The sequence below is a fragment of the Chelonia mydas genome, chromosome 9 (genome assembly GCF_015237465.2).
Source record: "Chelonia mydas isolate rCheMyd1 chromosome 9, rCheMyd1.pri.v2, whole genome shotgun sequence".
Lineage (NCBI taxonomy): Eukaryota > Metazoa > Chordata > Testudines > Cheloniidae > Chelonia > Chelonia mydas.
The window spans coordinates 78,434,479-78,454,785 of NC_057855.1; the positions used below are offsets into that span (position 1 = coordinate 78,434,479).

A 20,307-nucleotide genomic window follows, 5' to 3' on the forward strand; every position below is an offset into this window, starting at 1 on the left:
GGCTTGAGTTAGCGTGCTGAAAAACAGCTAGTATGGACATTGTGGTTCAGGCTCACCTGACCCCATCCTGGGTCTGAGCTCGGGTGGCTAGCCTGAGTCTCCATTGGAGAGGTAATGTCCATACTGTTCATTTTAGCACGCTAGCTTGATCCCCACAAGTGAGTCTCACTACCTGGGCTGGGAGGTTCACTCCTGGCTGCAGTGGAGACATAATTTCCCTCCATTGTACCCCCAGCTCTGGGGCTGAGCATGCTGATTCCACTATGCTTGCAGCTGCAGCTTCAGTTTCATTTAACTCTCAATTACTCACAATGCTCCCTGTACCAGCATCAATGCCATGTACACGCTGCTGAGAATCTACCTTCTTCCCTTACTCAGCTCCTTGCGTATATTTGATCTTTCTATTCTGTCTGTCTTTCTGGCGTAAGTGAAAACGGAATCTGGCCTTCTCTGACTTAGCAAGTAAAGTGGAGGGTGTGAGGTTTCTTAAGGATACAAGCTGTGTAATAGATTTCCTTGTCCGAAAAAAAAAAAAAGCAGCCAAATTGATCTGAGACATTCTGTAATTGTGAGTCACTGAATTGTGAGTAACTGAACCTGAACGCCATAAATGCTCGTTTCCAATAAAAGCTGCTGTGCAGTTTTGCTCTTCTTGCATCACCCCAATAGTCTGTGGCTTTGTTAATCAATTTTTGTTGAGTTGTTTATGGAGGTTTGATATATTATTTGTATATATTCCTCCTACTCTGTCTCCTCCCCCGTAGCTTGTAGTTGTATAGCAACAAAATGGCCCCGATGCGCCTGTGGCCAGTGAGCAACAACACAAACTGGGCAACAGCACTGCTCTGTCATTTATTTCCACGTTTATGACCCTCTACTGAGTTCCTTCAAATGTAGTTTCTGTGTTACTGCCAAGAGGTGAATGAAAAGCTAAAAGGATTTATTCAGACTAAGAATAATTTAACAATAATAATCTCAGACAAAGCAGATCAGGTAGACTAAAGAAAAGGACTAATTTATGAATTTACTGTCACGGATCCACAGTGCGCGCTATGACGAAAACCTTTATACAGTTTTTCTGGGCCTCCGGTTAGCTCATGAGGTGGAGGGAGGAGCTGTGACTCCATGTCCCTAAAACTCGGTCCTTGGCATCAGCACTTACTTGTTCTCCCCGTGGCTCCTTTAGTAGGTCCAAATGAGCTGGACCCAACTTGAGAGTTACTTTCTTGGTTCCATGGTTTTCAAGAGATGTTTGCTGCAACAGGGGATGGGCTTTTCTATTTAATAGTCACCTGGAATCAGAGGCTGCTCAACACAATCTGCTGCCCTAGGCATGCACCCTGCGCACATTAACAGTTCCTTAACATAGACTCCGGGTTTGTAAAATTTTTGGTGTGGCTTGGGTTTGGGGGAAAGCCCCCAGTGGTGTGCAAGGAAGAGCCCCCTATACTGATAAGTCAGGGGGTGTGGGGGAAGTGAAGCCCCCCAGGTAGGAGGAAAAACTGAAAGTAAGGGTGCAAGGGGAAGTCTGGTCCACACAGACTGAATAGAACTGTGGTGCTAACCTAGCTACCGCCCTGGCCTGGGTGGTGTGACAAAGCTCTGTCCTTGCCTCCATGGGTCCCGTGTTTCCTGGCAGATTTCGCTAGCCTCAGAGGCTCACTGTGACCCTCTACATAACCCTTCTTTCTCTAGAGACAAGGGTCACAGTCTACTGAACCATTTTCATCATAAGCCAGCAAGGGAGGTGAGGAGAAGTTATCCTTCCTTGCACAGTCTGTTGTCTCCCAGTCTCAGTGATTAATCAGGGGCCAAAGGTGGGGGGGGGGGAGCCTGGGCCCACCCTCTACTCCGGGCTCCAGCCCAGAGACCCTAATAGTATCAGCTATGGTCGCTGACCTTTTAGAAACATGACATGTACAATTCCCTGGGCTACTTCCCCCACAGCAGCCCTCACTTCCTCAAGCTCCACTTCACCCTTACCTCAGGGCCTCCTTCCTTGTGCCTGATATGGTGTGTACTACTCAGCCTCTCTAACAGCACAACTTCCTCCCACAGCTCCTGACATGCACCCCCACCTGACTGGCTGAGAGGCTTTTAACTAGTTTCAGCCAGCCCCTGACTGGCTTCAGGTGTCCCAATTAACCTAGCATTCTCCCTGCCTTCTGGAAAGTTCTTAATTGGCCCTAGGTGTCTTAATTGACCTGGAGCAGCTTCATTTCACTTAACCTGGTATCAGGGATTTGTTTAGCCTGGAGCTAATATATCTGTCTCCTACTACTTTTCTATAGCCATCCGGCCTTGCCCCGTGACAGTGGGTAAATGACCCAACCGCACCCCGGCTGAGTTCTGATATAAAATGTATGTGGGACCTAAGTGACTCCTTTAAAACAGCACCCACATTTAAAAGGGGTGCTCTATACGGACAAGATTGCCCCTCTGCAGCTTCCTGACAAACCCCCAGCCCCCCTCCCACCCCACCTCAGTTAAGCTTCCTTAGCAGAGTGGCAAATATAACAGTGTGCCCCTCTATAAACAGACTTCCTTGGAAGGATGCCACTGGGGTCCCGCAGCCCTGCCCAGCCCTGCATTAGGGATCTACCTTTAAGCATCATGTGTGGGGACTCGTGGCATGGAACGCCATCTCCTGTGAGTCCCCCATCTAATCCTGGCCACCCATCCTGAGCAAACTCCAAAGGCATTATTACGAGGTGCCTGAGCAGCTACAACCATGTCACAGAGCTAATTACGCCTCAGACATATACAACACCTATTCTCTTCTCTGGCAGAGAAGGCCATTACCTTGACATTTTTATACTATGCCTTAGGTTATTTGGCATTAGCGTTTGTGTTTTTTTTTTTTTTGTTTTTGTTTTTTTTTTAAATTAAGCCAAAGTATTATCTACGTCACTGTTAAACAGCGCAAAAACAAAACAGGCATTTTGGCTGACTATATGTCAAAGCTATTAAGAACAATATAAAAGAACTCCATTGTTTGGCGTGTAGACCATGGTTAATAAGAAGGAAAGTAGATGTCCGCCTCCTTGGAGAAATATTGGTGTTTTGATTATGGACTTTAGGAAGTAATTTTGACCGAGCACTAACAAAATAAAGAGAGGTCTTCTGCAGTTTCCACGATATGCTATGCATCCGATGAAGTGAGCTGTAGCTCACGAAAGCTCATGCTCAAATAAACTGGTTAGTCTCTAAGGTGCCACAAGTACTCCTTTTCTTTTTAAAAATAAAGAGAGCTTTTCATTTCAAACCCGCAGCAAAAGTTAAGTGCTGCTGCTTAGACAGAACAGTGGAATTTTCTTTACAGAGGATGACCCTGTTCCAGGAAAGCACTTGCAGAACTTCCCACACATCAGTGGGACTACTCACAATTACATGTGTGCTTTGCTGATTCAGGGGGACCTCTAAACTGCAAGCAAAATGCAGTATCCTAAGTAAGAGGAACCTCTGCCACTAGTTTCTTTTTATGTTTGGCGCATAAGATGGTGGTATATGCCAAAAGAAATGTAATGAGCCAAGGAGGCAAATTCTCCTCTCATTGGCACTGAAGTCAATAGAGCTACTCAGGGTTTATACTGATGTAAACAAAAGGAGAATGCAGCAAATATCTGTACTTATTTTTGAAAGTTTCTCATTGCAGTAAATCAACTAATAGGATTCCTCTGAGGTATGAACACTGTTATCCAGGCCTCACAATACTGCTCTGAGTGCCAGCACACCCTCCACACTCAATGCTGTCCTAGAAAGCTAGAGAGATGAATGCTGCCATTTCTATGTTTCAAATCCTGGATGAACATTAAGGATTAGGTTGAGTATGACCCACCTGGGTGTGCAGAGAGGTGAGGTAGGGCAGGTAGGAGTTTTCCCTCCCCATATCTCCCTGTGCAGCAGCTGGGTACCATTGTAGTCCCTGTCCCCCACTAAACAAATTGCCCCCACAAATACCTTTAGAAGATGTATCCCATAACACTCATATGTGTAATGGGGATACAAAGGTACCTACCTGCCTAAATCCTTAGTGGGTGTAGAGTGCTTTAAAATCATCAGATATAAGATCACCACCAAAGCAAAGACGCATTCGAGAAAAGCAGGGATTCCACATGAGCTGAACGTGATTGTGTTATAATTGTTCTAAATAAAACTGAACTGATATGTTTAAATAACATAAATAACCTGGCATTAGGTCCATTTAGCTGTTTCTGCCTCTGACATCTGACAGCCACTCATCAGAAAGGATTCTCCTCCACTCCCCATCCTTTAAACATGTGTTGTTAATGGGATCCTCTCTGGATGCAATTTCCCTGCCAGGTCCATGTGTGTGATAACAGGAGACACTTGGGGTCTGAGTGCTCAGAGCAATGGTAATGGAAGAGAGGTTAGTAGCTTAAACACAACCAGATAGTATGCAATCGAAGTTCTTGCCCTTGAGAGCTGTTCAGTGGCCTGTGTGAAATGGCCTTGGTGGTCTTAGTTTAGTCCTTGGCAAAACAGGGGGCCAGCTGTCTAAGCAAAGAGGCTGAAAGTGCCATGAGACTCCTCTCACCCCAAAGGCAGCCCCTCTGGGTCAGAACTGAGGGAGAAAGGTGGATGGCAGCATGTGGGGGAAATTTGCCATGCCAGCAACCAGGTTGTATTTCTCCTGTGTCTGAACAAAGGCTTGCATCTCCCAGGCTATCAGCCTAGTACTTTATTACCCACCCCTCAACCCACAGAAACCACAGAGTTGTGATAATAGCAGAATGTCCAGTACAGAATAACTCTCCATGTGCATGGAAAGGGATTCACTGACCTAGAGGGCCCTTTCCATCTCTAATACCTTTGACTCCGTGTAGTTTATGAGTGAGATGTACAGGAGGCAAGGTAAATCTTGCCCACTTTACTTGCAACTGCCACCTTCTTTGCTTCAGGAGTTCCCTTAATCTCAAGGCCCAGGCAGTCTCAAACCTCGTTAACCATAGGGAGCATGAAGGATAAACTTGCATTGATGTTCTCAACAAACTCTGCTGCTGGCACTTTAGCATGTGAAAACCTGTCTCTCCCTTCATGGTGTTTAGGCTTCACTTGTGCTTCAATACAACTTCATGGCACACGATGAGATACGTGATCCGTGTCTTTGTCTGACAACCCCAGTTGAGCTAAAATATAAATCCCACTTTAAGTATGCTCCTGCGGCTTCTCCTCAGAGCATACTGGCCTTTCCCCCAGCCTGGCTCACAGCGATAACTCTGAAACAGTCAAAAATGGTAGGGTAGCTTAAATAAAACAACATGTATTTTGATATGAAGAGTGGAAAGAGAGAGCATCAATGGACATGAAAATAAATCACAAAGCTTCGTAGCATATCAGCTCCCCACTCTACTAGGAACTGTACAAACACTTGAATATTGCACCTTAATATACACTTACAGATTAACAGAGTTTTAATGCAGGGAACTGTCAAGCCATTTTGCAGCATGTGTAAAAGCTCCACCCCCAACCACTTATAGCAAACCCTTAAAAGCCTGATACTCAAATGTGTTCCCTGTAGCATGCATATGCACTGTGATGTGTCAGCAGTGCTGAAGGCTGAAGCACAGCTACTGTTACGTTCTTGATGGATTTCCTTAGACACTGTGACACAGTGCACTGTATGTGTTCTTCCAGCTTCTCATAAAAAGCAGAGAAATCAGATCTAAATGAAGTGCTTTCTCCTGTGTATTCACAAGCACCAACGATTATCTTTTTCCTCAGATTACTTGGGTTCAGTGCAAGGTCCTGGTTCACAGTCATGTAGGGAGACAATGTCCAGCCCAACTCTGGTAGCTGGCAGAGACAGAACTTAGCCTGAGAGCTCTTGTCTCCTCATTCTCTCCTTCATTAGAAAGAGAAGACCCGACCAAGTGAAGCTGCTTCAGTGGAGAGAGAATTTGCCATCAGAAAACCATCTCCATAATTGCTTCTCCCCCTTTGGGAAAAGGAAAGCACTTGGAGATCCTTTTCACTCCCACTGCTTCTTTTCACCTAGCTGAAAGGGCCCTGAGGAACGCTTATGGGAGGAATTTTTGTTGACAAAGCACTGAGGTGTTTATGGAGGGAGCTGAGCTCCAGGGCTCCTTGCTTGGCTTATGAAGTGGGTTGTGATCCGTGCTTGTGGGTAAAAGGCCTTCCACAGCTCCTAAATTACTTGATTGTTTTGAGACATGAGTTTGAACCCGTCATCCAGTATGGACCTCCTGTTGCGTCTTAACCTCCTTTGTCTCTCGAGGTGGATGATCATGCCCAGCAGGAAGCTGGCAACGAGGAACAGCACAATCCCTGCAACAGCCAGAACGATGACTGTGACCTCCACTTGCTCCTGAGCCATCTTAACTCCAAACACAACGACCTTATGGGACTCGTCCTCATCCTCAGGAGAGGTCTCTGAGAGCAAACGAAAGGAGAAGGTGACTATTGGCGGGGGGAGATGATTTAAGGCGTCTGAGAAACATGGAGAAAGGGGAGTAGAGAGGAAGGAGAGATTCAAATATACGGGAGGGGCCTATCAATTGTTGCTCAATCCCACACGTCCCTCATCCTTCAAGTTGTGAAGGAATTCGCAGAGTGAACAACAATTTGCCTTTCTGTAACCCCTTCCATCCAAGGATCTCAAAGTACTTCACAAACATTCACTCATTAAAACTCACACATCCCTATTAGCAAGTATCATTATCCCCCTTTTTACAAATAAGGAAACTGAGGCACAAAGAGGAAAAGTTACTTGCCCAAGGTCACACAGCAAGTCAGTAGCAAAGATGGGAATAAAACCCAGGTGTTCTGTCCCTTGGTCACTATGCAGTAAGCATTAGAAAACATTTCACAGCTATTGCTGATGTCAGCTCACTAATCCCACCGCTAGTGCTGGTATCACTGGGGTACACGAGACTCATCCTGCATCATTTTTGCTGCTGTTCCAAGTCACTGGCCCCTGGCAGCTAAATGACCATGGTGAGCCATTAAAGATCTTATGCTTCCCAATATTGCTGTTGCTGCTTTTGTTCTGCAAGGACGTGAAAAGCTTTTGAGAAGCAAGACTTGCTTGGCTAATTGCGTGAAGAACAACTGTAGACCATGGGGGTTGATTAACATGTAGCTGCTTGAGACTGGTATAAAATTAACTGCTTACTCCTATAACTCCTGGCAGGTTTTCTATTTCTCTTCTTCTTAGGGCTCATTTTGAGCAAGGAAAATATTCTTTGTAAATTGATAGCTCTGAAATGATGCCGGGGACAAGAGGGAGAAGTTGGAAATATAGGGCCAGATCCTCAGCTGGTCTAAATTGCCTCTGAAGACAGTGGAGCTCCTCTGTCCATTCATTCCAGCTACAGATCTGGCCCATATATTTTGGATGTGGTAATTCTGATACAGTATGAAAAGGGAAGGGAGAGAGCAGCCCAAAGTCAATTTTCAGTGAACTCCCTGTGGCAGGCCATTTTAAAAGAAGCTCATACATAAGATGATTCTGAACCTTTAAATACTTCTTTCCTCTATTAGTTCTATTGAATCACTTCAGAAAACAATTAATTTCCCTGAGCTAATGTTAGAAATTGTGATGGTGGATGTTTAGGCTCCTTTTTGGAAGAAATGGACAAGAAAATACATACTGTACATTTAATGGGGAAATAAAGCTCATGTTTGACATTGACGGTGTCCCTCAGTTAGAGGGCTCTTGTGGTCATTTATAAGAAGAGTGACACTGTTACAAATGTGTCTGCGAAAGCTGTTGGGTTTGGTTGATGGAGCAAGGGAAGTTATCCTCACCCCAACTTCCTATCTTTACTCTATACTGGTTGAAAGCTTGAAATCCCTGTGAAGATGAATAAGTACATGATAAATACAATGTAGTGGGAGATCCTTCTGTTCTCTGTTCAGTGGGTTGGCCTCAGAGGCAAATTTATCTGAGGTGCAACCTCATTGAGGGCAGCACTCTGCTATGCATGAATTTGACCTTTTTTTAGCCTAATCAAAGGAAGGCTGAGGGGAGATGATTGTTCTCTATAAAACATCAGAGGAATAAGCACCAGGAAGGGAGAGGAGTTATTTAAGTTCAGCACCAAAGTGGACCCAAGAATAAATGGATATAAACTGGCCATCAAGAAGTTTAGGCTTGAAATTAGATGACGATTTCTAACTATCAGAAGAGTGAAGTTCTGGAACAGCCTTCCAAGGGGAGCAGTTGGGGTAGAAAACCTAACTGGCTTCAAGACTACGCTTGATAATTTTATGGAGGGGATGGTATGATGGGACAGCCTAGAATGGTGTGTAAACTGATTTGCAACTGCTAGCAGCAAATATCCCCAAAGGCTGGTGATGGGACACTAGATGGGGAGGGCGCTGAGTTACTGCAGAGAATTCTTTCCCAGGTGTCTGGCTGGTGGGTCTTGCCCACATGCTCAGGTCTAACTGGTCACCACATTTGGGGTTGGGAAGGAATTTTCCCCCAAATAAGAGTGGCAGAGACCCTGGTAGTTTTTCGCCTTCCTCTGCAGCATGGGGCCTGGGTCAATTGCAGGTTTAAACTAATTTAACAGTGGATTCTGTGTAACTTGAAGTCTTCAAATCATGATTTGAAGACTTCCATAACTCAGCCACAGGTTATAGGTGTATTACAGGAGTGGGTGCGCAAGATTTTGTGACCTGTGATGTCCAGGAGGTCAGACTAGATTATCATGATGGTCCTTTCTGGCCTTAAAGTATATGAGACCTGAGGGCTTGAAATGCCCTTTCCAACTGTATGATTGATCTGTGATTCTGTAAATCAAACAGGTTCATTGGTGGGGGAGGAGCACACATGGTGAGATTCTGAAAAAGCCACCTTGTTACTAGTCCTGATGTACAGAAAATGCAAAGCAAAAATGAAAACAGGTGCTAAAGCACCTCTGATTTTTTTAAATCATCTCACTCTTCTCCTTTGTCATTTCAAGCACTGGGCAGCACAGCCAAGATAATTCACACCTTCCTAGTGCAAGAGCATCTTACACAATGCAAGAGCTGCAAAATAGTAACTTCCAGCTGGAAGTTATTATATGCCTCTGGTGGAGAGGCCTGTGAAACCACAGGACAGAGTAGGCAAGAAGAGGAGCTGACCCTTTCTGAAGTGAAAGGCAATTCAATCTAATAACTGCATAGAGCAGATGTATTTGGAGATATTATAAACCAATACCTTCCCAAACACAAGAGACAAACTCAGATGCTCCAGCAATATGATTCAGGTGAGTCAAAAATCTCCATTTAGAATATACTCTAAACACCTGGTAATCAAAGGTGGACTGCAGAGCATTGGGCTTCTGCCCTCCTTGCTTCTTTATGATAGTTAAAGACCACCTGGAGGGATGTTTGTGTTTTTCTGTTTGGGTTTTACTTGCGAAATGTCAAGTCTCTTATCCCCTGGATTGCTGGAGAAGCGGGTTTAAGAGCATGTGTGTTGTGAGTTTTTACACCTTGACTGAAGGGAGAGGGTGCTGAATCTTTAACAAGGGCAGTTTTTCTCCAAGCTGTTAATTTGTCATTTGAGTTAATTAGGTGTTACTGAAAACAAACAAAAGAAACCCAAGGAGGTTTAGACAATCCGACTGAACTCCTCTCCCCTTGCTTACTCTGTCTCTTCACTCTTGTGAGTGGACAATTTCACTAGCTCTCAAGTTGCCACACAGTCTACCGGGTAGATAAAGTAAGAAGTTCTAATGTATAACAGAACAGGAAAAACACCCTTTTTAAAAAACAAAGAAATCTTTCAAGCCTTCTTTTTAAGTGGTCATAAAGAAGCAAAAAGGGTACAAGCCCTTTTTTTGCAGGTCACTTTTACCTGCTGGATTGTGTCTTAAATAAGCACAGACATGTGGAGGATAGAGAGGTTGTGGAGGAGGGGAAATTCTACTGATGAAACACACACGCAGGCAGAGCCCACCCCCTACCATTCACATTCTTTATAGTCATACCCCACACTAACACAACTCCCCCCATATTTATACTTGGGGAACACAGAGACTGGGATGTGGATACGCCCCAGCCCAGAGGCACATGGAAATGGGGTGAGATATGGTTTCTTGTCCCCTGCCTCCCTGCCCCACACACAGATCCAACCACAACCTAATCCAAATCTTCTGTCTGTAGGGTAAGTTCAACCAGCACCAACACACAATGCAAGAGGCTGTTTCAGCAGTGTAATGCAAATCATACCTCCTTTTGTCTCTAAGGTTATGGGCACTGGCTCTGAAAGAGAATAAAAAATGAGTGATAAATTGGTATGCTGCATAGGAAAAAAGCAATCAGTGTAGACTATATGGCAAGGCTATTGTTATCTATCCTGGGTACAATTTTCAAAAGCACCTAGTGACTAAAGTCTCAATGATTTTCAATAGAGTTAGTTTCCTAAGTCAATTAGGTGCTTTTGAAAAAGTTAGCTCCTCTATATACTCTGTTGTAAATGCCTGTAGAATGCCATGCACGCTAATCAGTGATGCCACTTCTGACCCCTACAGCACAAGGCTAGTAGAAGAGAGTGGAAACCAGCATCAGCACCAGTTGGACAGTTAGAGCAAGAACTTAGATAACAAGAACAAATATTAATAATAAGAACATAAGAACGGCCATACTGGGTCAGGCTAATGGTCCATCTAGCCCAGTATCCTGTCTTCCAACAGTGGTCAATGCCAGACGATTCAGAATGAATAAACAGAACAAGGCAATTATTGAGTGATCCACCCCCTCTTGTCCAGCCCCAACATATGGCAGTCAGAGACTTAGGGACACTCAAAGCAAGGTCTGATATCCCTGGCCATCTTGCCTAAGAGCACTGATGGATCTATTCTTCATAAACTTATATAATTCTTTTCTGAACCCAGTTATACTTTGGGCTTTCACAACATCCCTTAGCAACGAGTTCCACAGGCTGACTGTGCATTGTGTGAAGAAGTACTTCCTTTTGTTTGTGTTAAACCTGCTGTCTTTTAACTTTATTGGGTGATCTTTGATTCTTGTGTTTTGTGAAGGGATAAGTACCACTTTAAAAATGGAAGCCATTGTTACAGATGTAATTGTATATCCACAGAGTTAGGTCAGTGGTTTGAGCATTAGCCTGCTAAACCCACGGTTGTGAGTTCAATCCTTGAGGGGGCCATTTAGAGATCTGGGGCAAAAATTGGGGATTGGTCCTGCCTTGAGCAGGGGGTTGGACTAGATGACCTCCTGAGGTCCCTTCCAACCTTGATATTCTATGATTCTATGATCGTGGTGGGCATAAAATTGTTCCTCCAAAGGAAAAGAGGCCAAGCAGAATGTCCTTGCAAAATCTGCCTCTAAAAATCTGTTTCCTAATCCTTTTTAGTATTATGTCTGTGTGGTGAATGTCACATACTACTTCACGCCGTTTCCTGGGTTCCAGCTCAGACCCTGAGTTTATTAAAACATGGTGAGTATTTTTCAGCACTTGCTAGATTTTCTTTTTCTTTCTTTCTACCTGCCTACCTACCTACCGTCCATCCAGGGGAGCACCTTTGCACTCCCAAGTCTCTGTTAATTTCAGGCACCAGGGCAAGCCAAATAGGGCTCCAGAGACTCCAGTGGGGTACATAATCCTTTGATTGTAGAAGGGAAGGGCATGACAAGATGCCCTTAAGCACCGTTCATCACAAAATAGCTTCTAATGTTTTGTGATTAGATCAGAACACTTTCAGTGTGCATCTGTAATGTAGCTAGCACTTCTACTAATAACAGAGGATCACTGGACAGTGCTTCCAGGATAGACAACAACATAAACCTAATAATAATATCTAGGGCCATGTAAACTCTTCGTCTGATGTGTTTATTAGCCCCAAATACTGTTTATATGGTGTTAACAAGGAGCAGCTTAAGTTAATAATACTTTAGTTAGTTAGTTAATTACTGTGTGTGTAGAGCACTTTGAAGCACTATAAGTACTAAGCATTATCATTGTCTGGAAGTACACTTAAGTTATTTCTGAAGATGACTGCATAGAGATGGCTGCTGCTCTCTCCCTACCTGGTCTGGGTAAGACTCTGTAGAGTGTCTCCATGCCACCATGAATATGATCTGACACATGGCAATGAAGCAACCACGTCCCAGGGTTCTCAACCACCATCTCCACCATTATGAAGGTCCCAGGGAACAGATCCACAACATCTGCCCTGTAACTCCTGCCATTCTGTCAAAAGGGGAAAGGAGATGTTAGCATGGAATGGTTCATGTATCTTTAGAGAACTCTGGTCTAGATCTGGGGGGCAGGATCCCTCGGCCTGGAAACCTTGGTGATGCTACAGTAGTTCATAAGAGTTGTAACAAAAGGTTACAAAAAGCAACCCCTGGAAACTGGAAAAGGAGTGTAACCTGCTAAAGGCTAATCTTGAGATTGGTTAGATAGATCAACACAATACTGGGATCCCCTGGGTCTGCTTTGGGCATGTAAAATCATCTCCTCTTGCTGGTTACATGACAGTGCTGCAAACACATCCAACTGCATGAAGTTAGTTAAGGGGTCAAATGAATGTAATGGTATCCCAGCCCCAGCCTTCCCTTGCTGCTGGTCTCTGCAATCAGCAGGAGATTCTCACCCTGTATGTGAAGGTCTCAGCATGAAAATGGACTGTATGCACATCGATCTCCTGGCCCATTCCCAGCAGGTACCAGTTGACCCAGTCTCCTTGGTGCATGGTCAATCCATGCAAGTTTGCGTAGAGCTTCCCATTGATGGCTGTGAGGTAGACAACATGTTGAGAAAGCAGAAATGCCTGTTATGTGGATGATAAGGACCTCACAACATGTCAGTACGAAAACACTTTCCCTCAAGGCAGGTTAAACCTTTCAAAGCTCAACTAGGGTCAAGTAAGTCAGACATTTCTCTTCTGTTGTGAGATTCCCACACAACATGATTTCCTGACATTTTGTCAGTCTCCTCCCAACTCAGCTACTGCACCTGCTTTTCAACTGGGTTGACAGTCATAAAAAGGTAAAATGACTTGTCCCAAGGGAACACTATGTCAGTGATGTAGCTTGGTGAAATCTCAGAACCCTCCTCCTTCCTGCTCGTTTGCTTTTACTACTGAAGAACATTCCATCTCCAAGAGCTGAAGTCAGCAGGAGCAGCTGGGTGCTTTTGAAGATCAGGACATGTAAATATAGTCTTTGTAGCCTAACTGCAGTTAGACATTTTTAAAATCCACTGCTCATGCACTTACTGAGCAGTGAAACATTACAGGTCCCCGTCAACAGGCAAATTCCAGCATATTATATGTTGTCGTACATTACTCTCAGGTGCTGGTCATTTGTAAACTGCTATTCGGTGGGATTTCATTTCACAATTAGCACAGCAATAATGAGAGCAGCACCTTGTCTGCAAAGGAAATAAGCATCCAAAACAATGAAAGAACAGCTTAATAAAGCAAGGCAGCACACAGGGAAATCTTCACTGAGGGTGATGGGAGAGGGTACATGCTGGAGAGAGACATGTTCTGAGGCCAGGAACTTCTTGCACCTGTACTTTTCTGTTCTGTCTCTTTTGCTTGGACAATAGTAATGATTAGCTGTCACCTACATACATCTGTGCCTGGGGCCTTATAAATGCCACAGTAATAACAGCAACACAGGGCCTGATTCTGTGTGGTGCTGAGCACCACTAAAGCCAAAGGAAGCACTCAGCAGGAATCAGGCCCTTAACATCTGTCAGCCAATGTACAATGTACCGTACACAGTTAGCAATCTAAATAACACCTACACATCCAAAAGGAAATGGCTCCCGGCTGGATTTCTAATTCTGGTAGTGGGGCCAGAAGGAGATACAGGTCGAGAACTGACTTTCCCTATCTCTGCACCTTTGTCGATTAGGCCCATGCAAATGGCAAGGGCAGCTCTGAATGGGGCCCAGTAAAATATGTGAAGTGAAGGCCACGCACCGTGCATTTTGTTGCTTTCCACAAATTCTTCATCCTGCATTTTGCTCTGATTCCCATGTGCATACGTTTTCACATTTTCCTCCAGGTACCAGGACTGATTTTCATCAAAAACCAGGAAGAGGAGTGCAAACTCCCTGTTGATGCCCTTCCTCCTCCCATCAGAGCCCAGCGCCCCTTTACGGCAGACTTTTAGGGGGCCTATCAGGCCACTGTACAAATCCTAATAGGAAAGAGAAGAAAGTCTGAGGTGTTCAGAGATGGGGATTTTCCTCCCATCCCTCCTGCACACAGTTCTGCTACCATTCAGCACCCTGGCTTGCTGCTCCCTGCAGTACTCTCCATAAAATACATTGAAAGCCACTGAATAATCGTGTGAAATACGGTCTATTGGAAATAGTTAACAGAAACTACAAGTGCAGGGCCAGATGTTAACAGTTAATTACTGCTGTGCATTGGGTGCAATGTGGAGCTGTGACTCTCCTACTGACAGTACATGGGGACATTAAGCCACCCCTTAAGAGGTACATGCATCTGCTTCATAGCTGGCCAGCTCTATGTGGCAGTGCAGAATGGCCTTACCTCCTCCCTGCCCTGTTATTTGTCCTGGGGGCGGGAGGGTGGAGTGGGTAGGAAATAGCAAAATGTGAAACTGCAGCTGACCCCTGCACAGATGATGCCAGGTATTAGGGGAGGGCTCCTTGGACCCCCAAACAGAGCCAAGGATAGGTGCTTTATAGTATGCAAATCAACAGACATAATATTAGCGAAATAATAACATATTTTCCATTTAATGTACTGACTGCACAAAGACCTGGGTTTGGAGATAAAACACAAATGGTTTCTGTTGCTAAATGAGATACTCTACAGATACAGGCAGGATTCTCAGTTAATTAAAGTATTTTGAAGTTTAGGGGGCTTTGCTTTTTCTTTGTTAAATAAATCCATATACCATAAATGCTATAAATGTTCAAAGCTCTCTGAATTATCTAGATTGACTAATTCTGGATGATTTCTGCCTTTCCAAATTTAGCTCTGAGCTGTCTAGCTAGGCAAAGCCATAACTAATGGGGCGGGGGGATGTGATAACACCGTATAAATATTTGAAGCGTGTTAACACCAAGGAGCGGGAGGAATAATTTTATGAGGGACTATATTAAGAAAGGGAGAATTTACGCTTAATATCAAGGATAAACCTCCCAACAATGAAATCTATCCACCTGTCGAATTATCTCCTTAAGGGAAATGGTGAAAGCTTTATCACATGGACACCACATTCTAAACTGGACCAAACTCGAAAATATATCCTACAGGGAACAATCCCAGACTGTTTCCTAGGAGACTGTCTAAATGATCTCTGAGGCTTTTTCATCTCTAACTTGTTTTATTCTAAGATTCCAACCACATTTTACCTTTACAGGATCCACCATAGAGTAGTAAACCCAAGAAACGCAGACAGAATCATTTGGTCCTGGACCGGATCTTTCAGGAACGTCCCAGCGGTAAGTTACAATGTCACCTGAGAGACGAAAAGGAGTGACAGTAGTCGTAGTTGCTATTTGTACTACAGCAGCCCCAGCCCTCTGCTGGGACCCCCATGTGCTATACAGACACAGAACAAAAACATGGTGCCTGCCCCAAAGAATGATATTATGGCAGTCTCATGGGCATTGCAGATTCTTTCCCTGGTTGTGTACGATAGTCTAGAGACTCTTTCCTCCTCTTACAAACAAAGGAGGTGGCGTGATGGGGATCGGGAGTGGAAAAGGATCTGAACTCCAACTTGTGGAAAATCACCTCATCTTTACCTGCATCACCCAGGACTAGAGCTCTCCAGGGAAATTCTGGCTCACTTCCTGAGAGACTTGGGGTGACCTTCGGAAACTTTGAAGTATATTCACAGAGGTGCCTGCCACTCTCATTCAGATTCAACTTTTTGTTATATATTATACACAGTTTTAAAAATAGAAGCTGATTGAGAGTCTGGATGGCTTGTAGGGGCTGCGTAGTCCGGATACAGAGTCTATGAGATGCCAGCTCCAGTCAAGCCTGCGGTGGCAGAGACCAAAAGTTGTTACCTTGAGTGAGGGCTGTGCAGGAAAATGAGTTGGTGGTCTCAGAAGTTCCTAGCAGACAGTTGTCCACATTGTAAAAAAACACTATCACTGCCAAATGTCACTAGTTGGTCCCCTCATTGGCAGTCTCATGGCCAAGCACTGACTAAGCTCTGGACACTAAACATCCCAGTGACAGAGTGCTGAGAGATGGAGAGCCAGCACTCCAGTCACTATTAGCACCACTTAGGTTCCCAGCAAAGGCCTGATTGGTCAGGGGTGTGCCTGATTATTAGGCCACACTGGGGTTAGGAAGCTAATGAGCTCATTAGCCTATTAACAGACAAGTGGTTTAAAAAGAGTTTAAGAAAGCAGAAAGAGAGGAAGAGAAACAGAAGGCAAGGTGAGACTGACAAAGGGCATTTGCAGAGCAGAGCTGCCTTACTTTCCCTGCCCCCACCCCTACTATTCTGGAGAAGGGATTAGAAGGTTGGATACAGTTCAAAAGAGCAGAGACATGGTGGTGTTTACAAGCAAGAGAGTCTCAGAGCAGTCTGTGTTTGTGGACAAGGTGGGAGTGTAGCATGCTGCCCAGTTACAACTGGGGGCTTGTCTGAGATTTGCCTGTATCCATTTCGAATGGATGGTGTAGGGATTTGGCAGTCTGGGTGACGGAGGGAACCCTGCAATGGCAAAGAGAGCTCCTGAAGACCTTCCAGTGATTTCCCTGCCCTTGCAGAGAAATAGCCCTTGCTTGCCTGTTCATGTGCTAATTAGCTCATTTGCTTTCTAGTCCTCGTGGGGCCTAATAATCAGGAACACCCTGGACCACTCAGGCCTTCTCCAGAGGATCCCCTAACTGATGCTAATAGTGGCCAGAGTGCACAGTCCCTCTCATTTCTAGAGGTGAACCCTCCAGGGTAGGGGTGTGCTGGTGGTGAGTAACCTATGGGAGGGAATTTGCACTGCCTCTACCCAGGCTGTGTGCCTTCTGTGGATAAAGAGAGGATGTTATCGTCCAGGGCTGCCAAGCCAGCCCATTAGATGAACAACAAAAACAAATTGCACATGAAAGTCTGGTTTCTTTTCAGCTCCAATTACTTATCACATTAAAACAAACACACCAGAATAACTTCTACCCTTCTAGGTGGGTCTTTTTAATGGGTTGAGTCGCCATTGCCTGTGGAAACAGAAGTTACCTCAACTAATAGCTGATTACTGACTCACCAGGCTTTGCAGCTTCCACCTGTCCATCATTCCTTTCCAGTACCCCATGTGCATGAATGGAGTAGGGTTGTGTAGCATTGTTCTTAAACACAATGTTGAGGACATCTCCAACTTCTGCCCAGATAAAAGGACCTTGAGACAGGAAGATCATATTGTGAGTGCAGCTCCCATCAATGGCCAAAAGAGACTATTTCTGTCTCTCATTTATTGAAAACACTTTAACGTGAGAGTGGGAGGTGAATTCTTCATCACCGTATCCCTCCTCCATTCCCCAAAGTAAAGAATCAGAGTTAAACCCACATTCAGGAAGATCCTGAAAACTCTGATTGTTAACGCTTCAGGGCAGGGAACGTATCTTGTTATGAGCACAGCACCGCGGGACCCAGCTCTGATCTCTGAGTGCTACCATAATGCAAATGATATATCATCATCCAACTACAATCCCCAACAGTCTGGTTTAACCAGACCTGACAATGTGAAATGGCCTGACACATGACGGCTCACAGCCGTCACCTGCTCTTTTAGATTGGATTTGCTGCCTCACATTGCTTGTGCTGTACTGAAATATCCTGGAGTGAGGCACTGGAGCTGTTGCCTCTTTAGAGTCTCATAAGAATCCACAGCCTGCTCCTCTGCTTCACAGTGCCTGGTTCTTTCTTTAATGATTCTACACAGAGGGGTTTCTTTCACACTTGGCGATTTCCATCCATAACTCTCCAAGTGCTTTACGAAGGTAGGGTTTATCCCTATTATACAGATGAGGGGGAACAGATGTGAGAACTGACATGGCCACAGCCAAGCAGAGGCAGAGTCAAACCCAGCTCTCCCAAGTCCCAGTTCCTTGGTTCATTCTTCAGGACTAAGTCTCAGCCCTGTCTGAGGGAAAGATGCACCACTCAAGTAATTGCTTACCCAATATCCCTAAATGCTCCTCATCGCTGGTCCTGTTCTTGAGTATTCTGAATGTTCCATCAGTGTATTCCCTGTAAATTGCCTTCTTGTACTTGGAGCCCAGGAGTCCATTCTCATTGCTGAGAAATTGGTTGCCATAGCTAAGAAATGCAGAGTGCTGTGTTACGTTAACACTGCTGTGTTTGCATTAAAGAAACAGCACTTCTCTGGGGGGAGAGGGTTCATTAACTGAACCAGTTTCCTCTCTGAAGAGTCTCCAGTTTCATATGACATCAGCTGAGGGAGCTGAATGGCTCTGGGAGTTGATGAGAGGATACAGAGCCACACACTTCCAAGCCACCCATTGGAATCTGTCTTGGGATGATAGTGATCAAAGTTACCTCACTCCCTTATGAGGGATGGCTGCTCACTGGCTTACGTGAAGGGTGTTAGGGGAAGATCAGTCTATTTGGCAGTGGACAGATGTCTGTATCAAAAAACCACCACCTCAGCTGGCACCAGTGGGTGGCCAGTAATGCAAATGGGGCACAGAGATGGAATTTCCCTCTCACATACAGATATGCAAGGAGCTGCAGCATACAGGGAGGAAAAACACTCCCAACATTTGGATTAAAGGGGACAATTGCCCCCCAAACACCAATGAGGGCCGTCTTCAGTACCATGGTGTGGGCAGCCAGTGTCCATCCAATCAGCAGAGGTTTGGCTTTCTCCAGTAAAAAGCCACTTCCCTGTTTTAATGGGTTTTACAAAGCTTTGCCTGAAGGCGCCACAGGCTTCCTCAAGGTGCCCTCTTTACCTTTCCTGCCCAGAGATGTGGTGGTCCAGCTCCCAGCTGCGATCTGGTGAGTAATCCCACTCCACCTCTTGTGCCATGATGTAGTGTGTCCGCACCTCCTCGTATTGGGGGTCAGGAGCAGGTGCCCCTTTGCCACACTTTGAAACAGAGTAATGCGCCTTCATCCCAAACTGGTAATGGTTGTTAGTCTGACAGTAGATCTGAAACGTGCCTAGGGGCAGCACAAACAAAAAGGTCAGCTCTAAAGATCTAAGTAGGTCCTTTCCTTGTCATTTGAGATGAACTGGGAAATAGCTGTATTATTTCTTATGGCTATGGTGCATACTTCTGTGTGTGTTTATGATGTGTCTCTTGCTGTGGGGTCAGATCGAGCGTTGTTGTTAGAGGAGCCAAGCAGGAAGGCAAAACAATGGCCTAGATAAGGAACATCCCAGCAAGCACTCACACACCAGCCAAGTTATTAGCTGTAAAGAAGCTAGCTGCTTGGTGCCAACAAAGTTACACAGCTGTTTTGCCAAGTGTGAAAACTGAGAGATCAAAAGACACTGAACAGTTAAAGGATTCATCCTGCAGAAAGGGAGGGGAAGGAAGGATTGACACAGTGAGAGGGTCTGCAGGGATGAAAACAAACCCTCAGATTCAGAAAGGAAGTCTGGGCTAAACTGGACCTACCTGAGCTATAGCTAGAGATACTAAGCTTAGGTATAAGATGCATATATGACCTTTTGTTTTAAAGTCATTTTCCTAAATGCGGTGTTCCCTTTGGCAAATCAATACAGTTCTTTGTTTTGAAGAGGCTCTTTCTGTGTCACTGCAAATTTATCCTGTCACAGGCTGCCAAAGTGAGAGGACCTACCAGTGTCAGATCTAGTTGGGCCTGTCAGGTTAACACAGTTGGGAAATGAGTGCTACAGCCCAAAGATCTAGTTTATGAGTGGTATGGCTGGGTGGTTCCACCTAGAGTGAGGGGCAGGAAGCCAGTGCTGTCCCTGGAGGGGTGCACTCAAGAGGAAGTGACAGGGGTCTAAAGGGCAGCTCGCCCTGTAACTGGGACACCGCTTGTAGACAAATCAGCACAAGAGAACAAAATATTAACATTTGAGATAACTTCTCTGATGCCCAGTCAGCTGTGCAGACATCTACCTTCATGATCAGGCTGCATGAGGGCGGTAGCAAACGAGTGAGGGAACAGATTGGTTGCATCTCTCCTCATCCCGTTCATCTGAACAGTGTTTCCCTGGAACGCAGCTCCATGCACATCTGTGTCAGTGCCCAGACCCAGAAAGTGCCAAGACACAGTGTCCCCTTTACACACTTCCAGCTTGGGCAAGTTATAGAACATAAATCCATTTATCGCTGCAACAGAAAAGAATTAAAACCACAC

At 45.0% G+C, this 20,307-nt stretch overlaps 1 protein-coding gene across 3 annotated transcripts in view; it reads right to left on the bottom strand.

Moving 5' to 3' along the window:
- Positions 1 to 4,177: 4,177 nt before the first annotated feature.
- HEPH (hephaestin) overlaps positions 4,178 to 20,307 on the bottom strand; it is a 34,603-nt gene continuing 18,473 nt past the window's right edge. For all 3 annotated transcript variants that reach the window (XM_043522923.1, XM_043522924.1, XM_027822590.3), the window contains 10 exons: positions 20,067 to 20,279; positions 18,924 to 19,134; positions 18,128 to 18,267; positions 17,216 to 17,347; positions 15,347 to 15,453; positions 13,938 to 14,157; positions 12,600 to 12,739; positions 12,031 to 12,193; positions 10,210 to 10,242; positions 4,178 to 6,414 (listed from right to left, as the gene is read on the bottom strand). In XM_043522923.1, the coding sequence (XP_043378858.1) occupies positions 6,170 to 6,414; positions 10,210 to 10,242; positions 12,031 to 12,193; positions 12,600 to 12,739; positions 13,938 to 14,157; positions 15,347 to 15,453; positions 17,216 to 17,347; positions 18,128 to 18,267; positions 18,924 to 19,134; positions 20,067 to 20,279 (1,604 nt within the window). In that variant the 3' untranslated portion in view covers positions 4,178 to 6,169. The remainder of the gene's footprint in view (positions 6,415 to 10,209; positions 10,243 to 12,030; positions 12,194 to 12,599; positions 12,740 to 13,937; positions 14,158 to 15,346; positions 15,454 to 17,215; positions 17,348 to 18,127; positions 18,268 to 18,923; positions 19,135 to 20,066; positions 20,280 to 20,307) is intronic.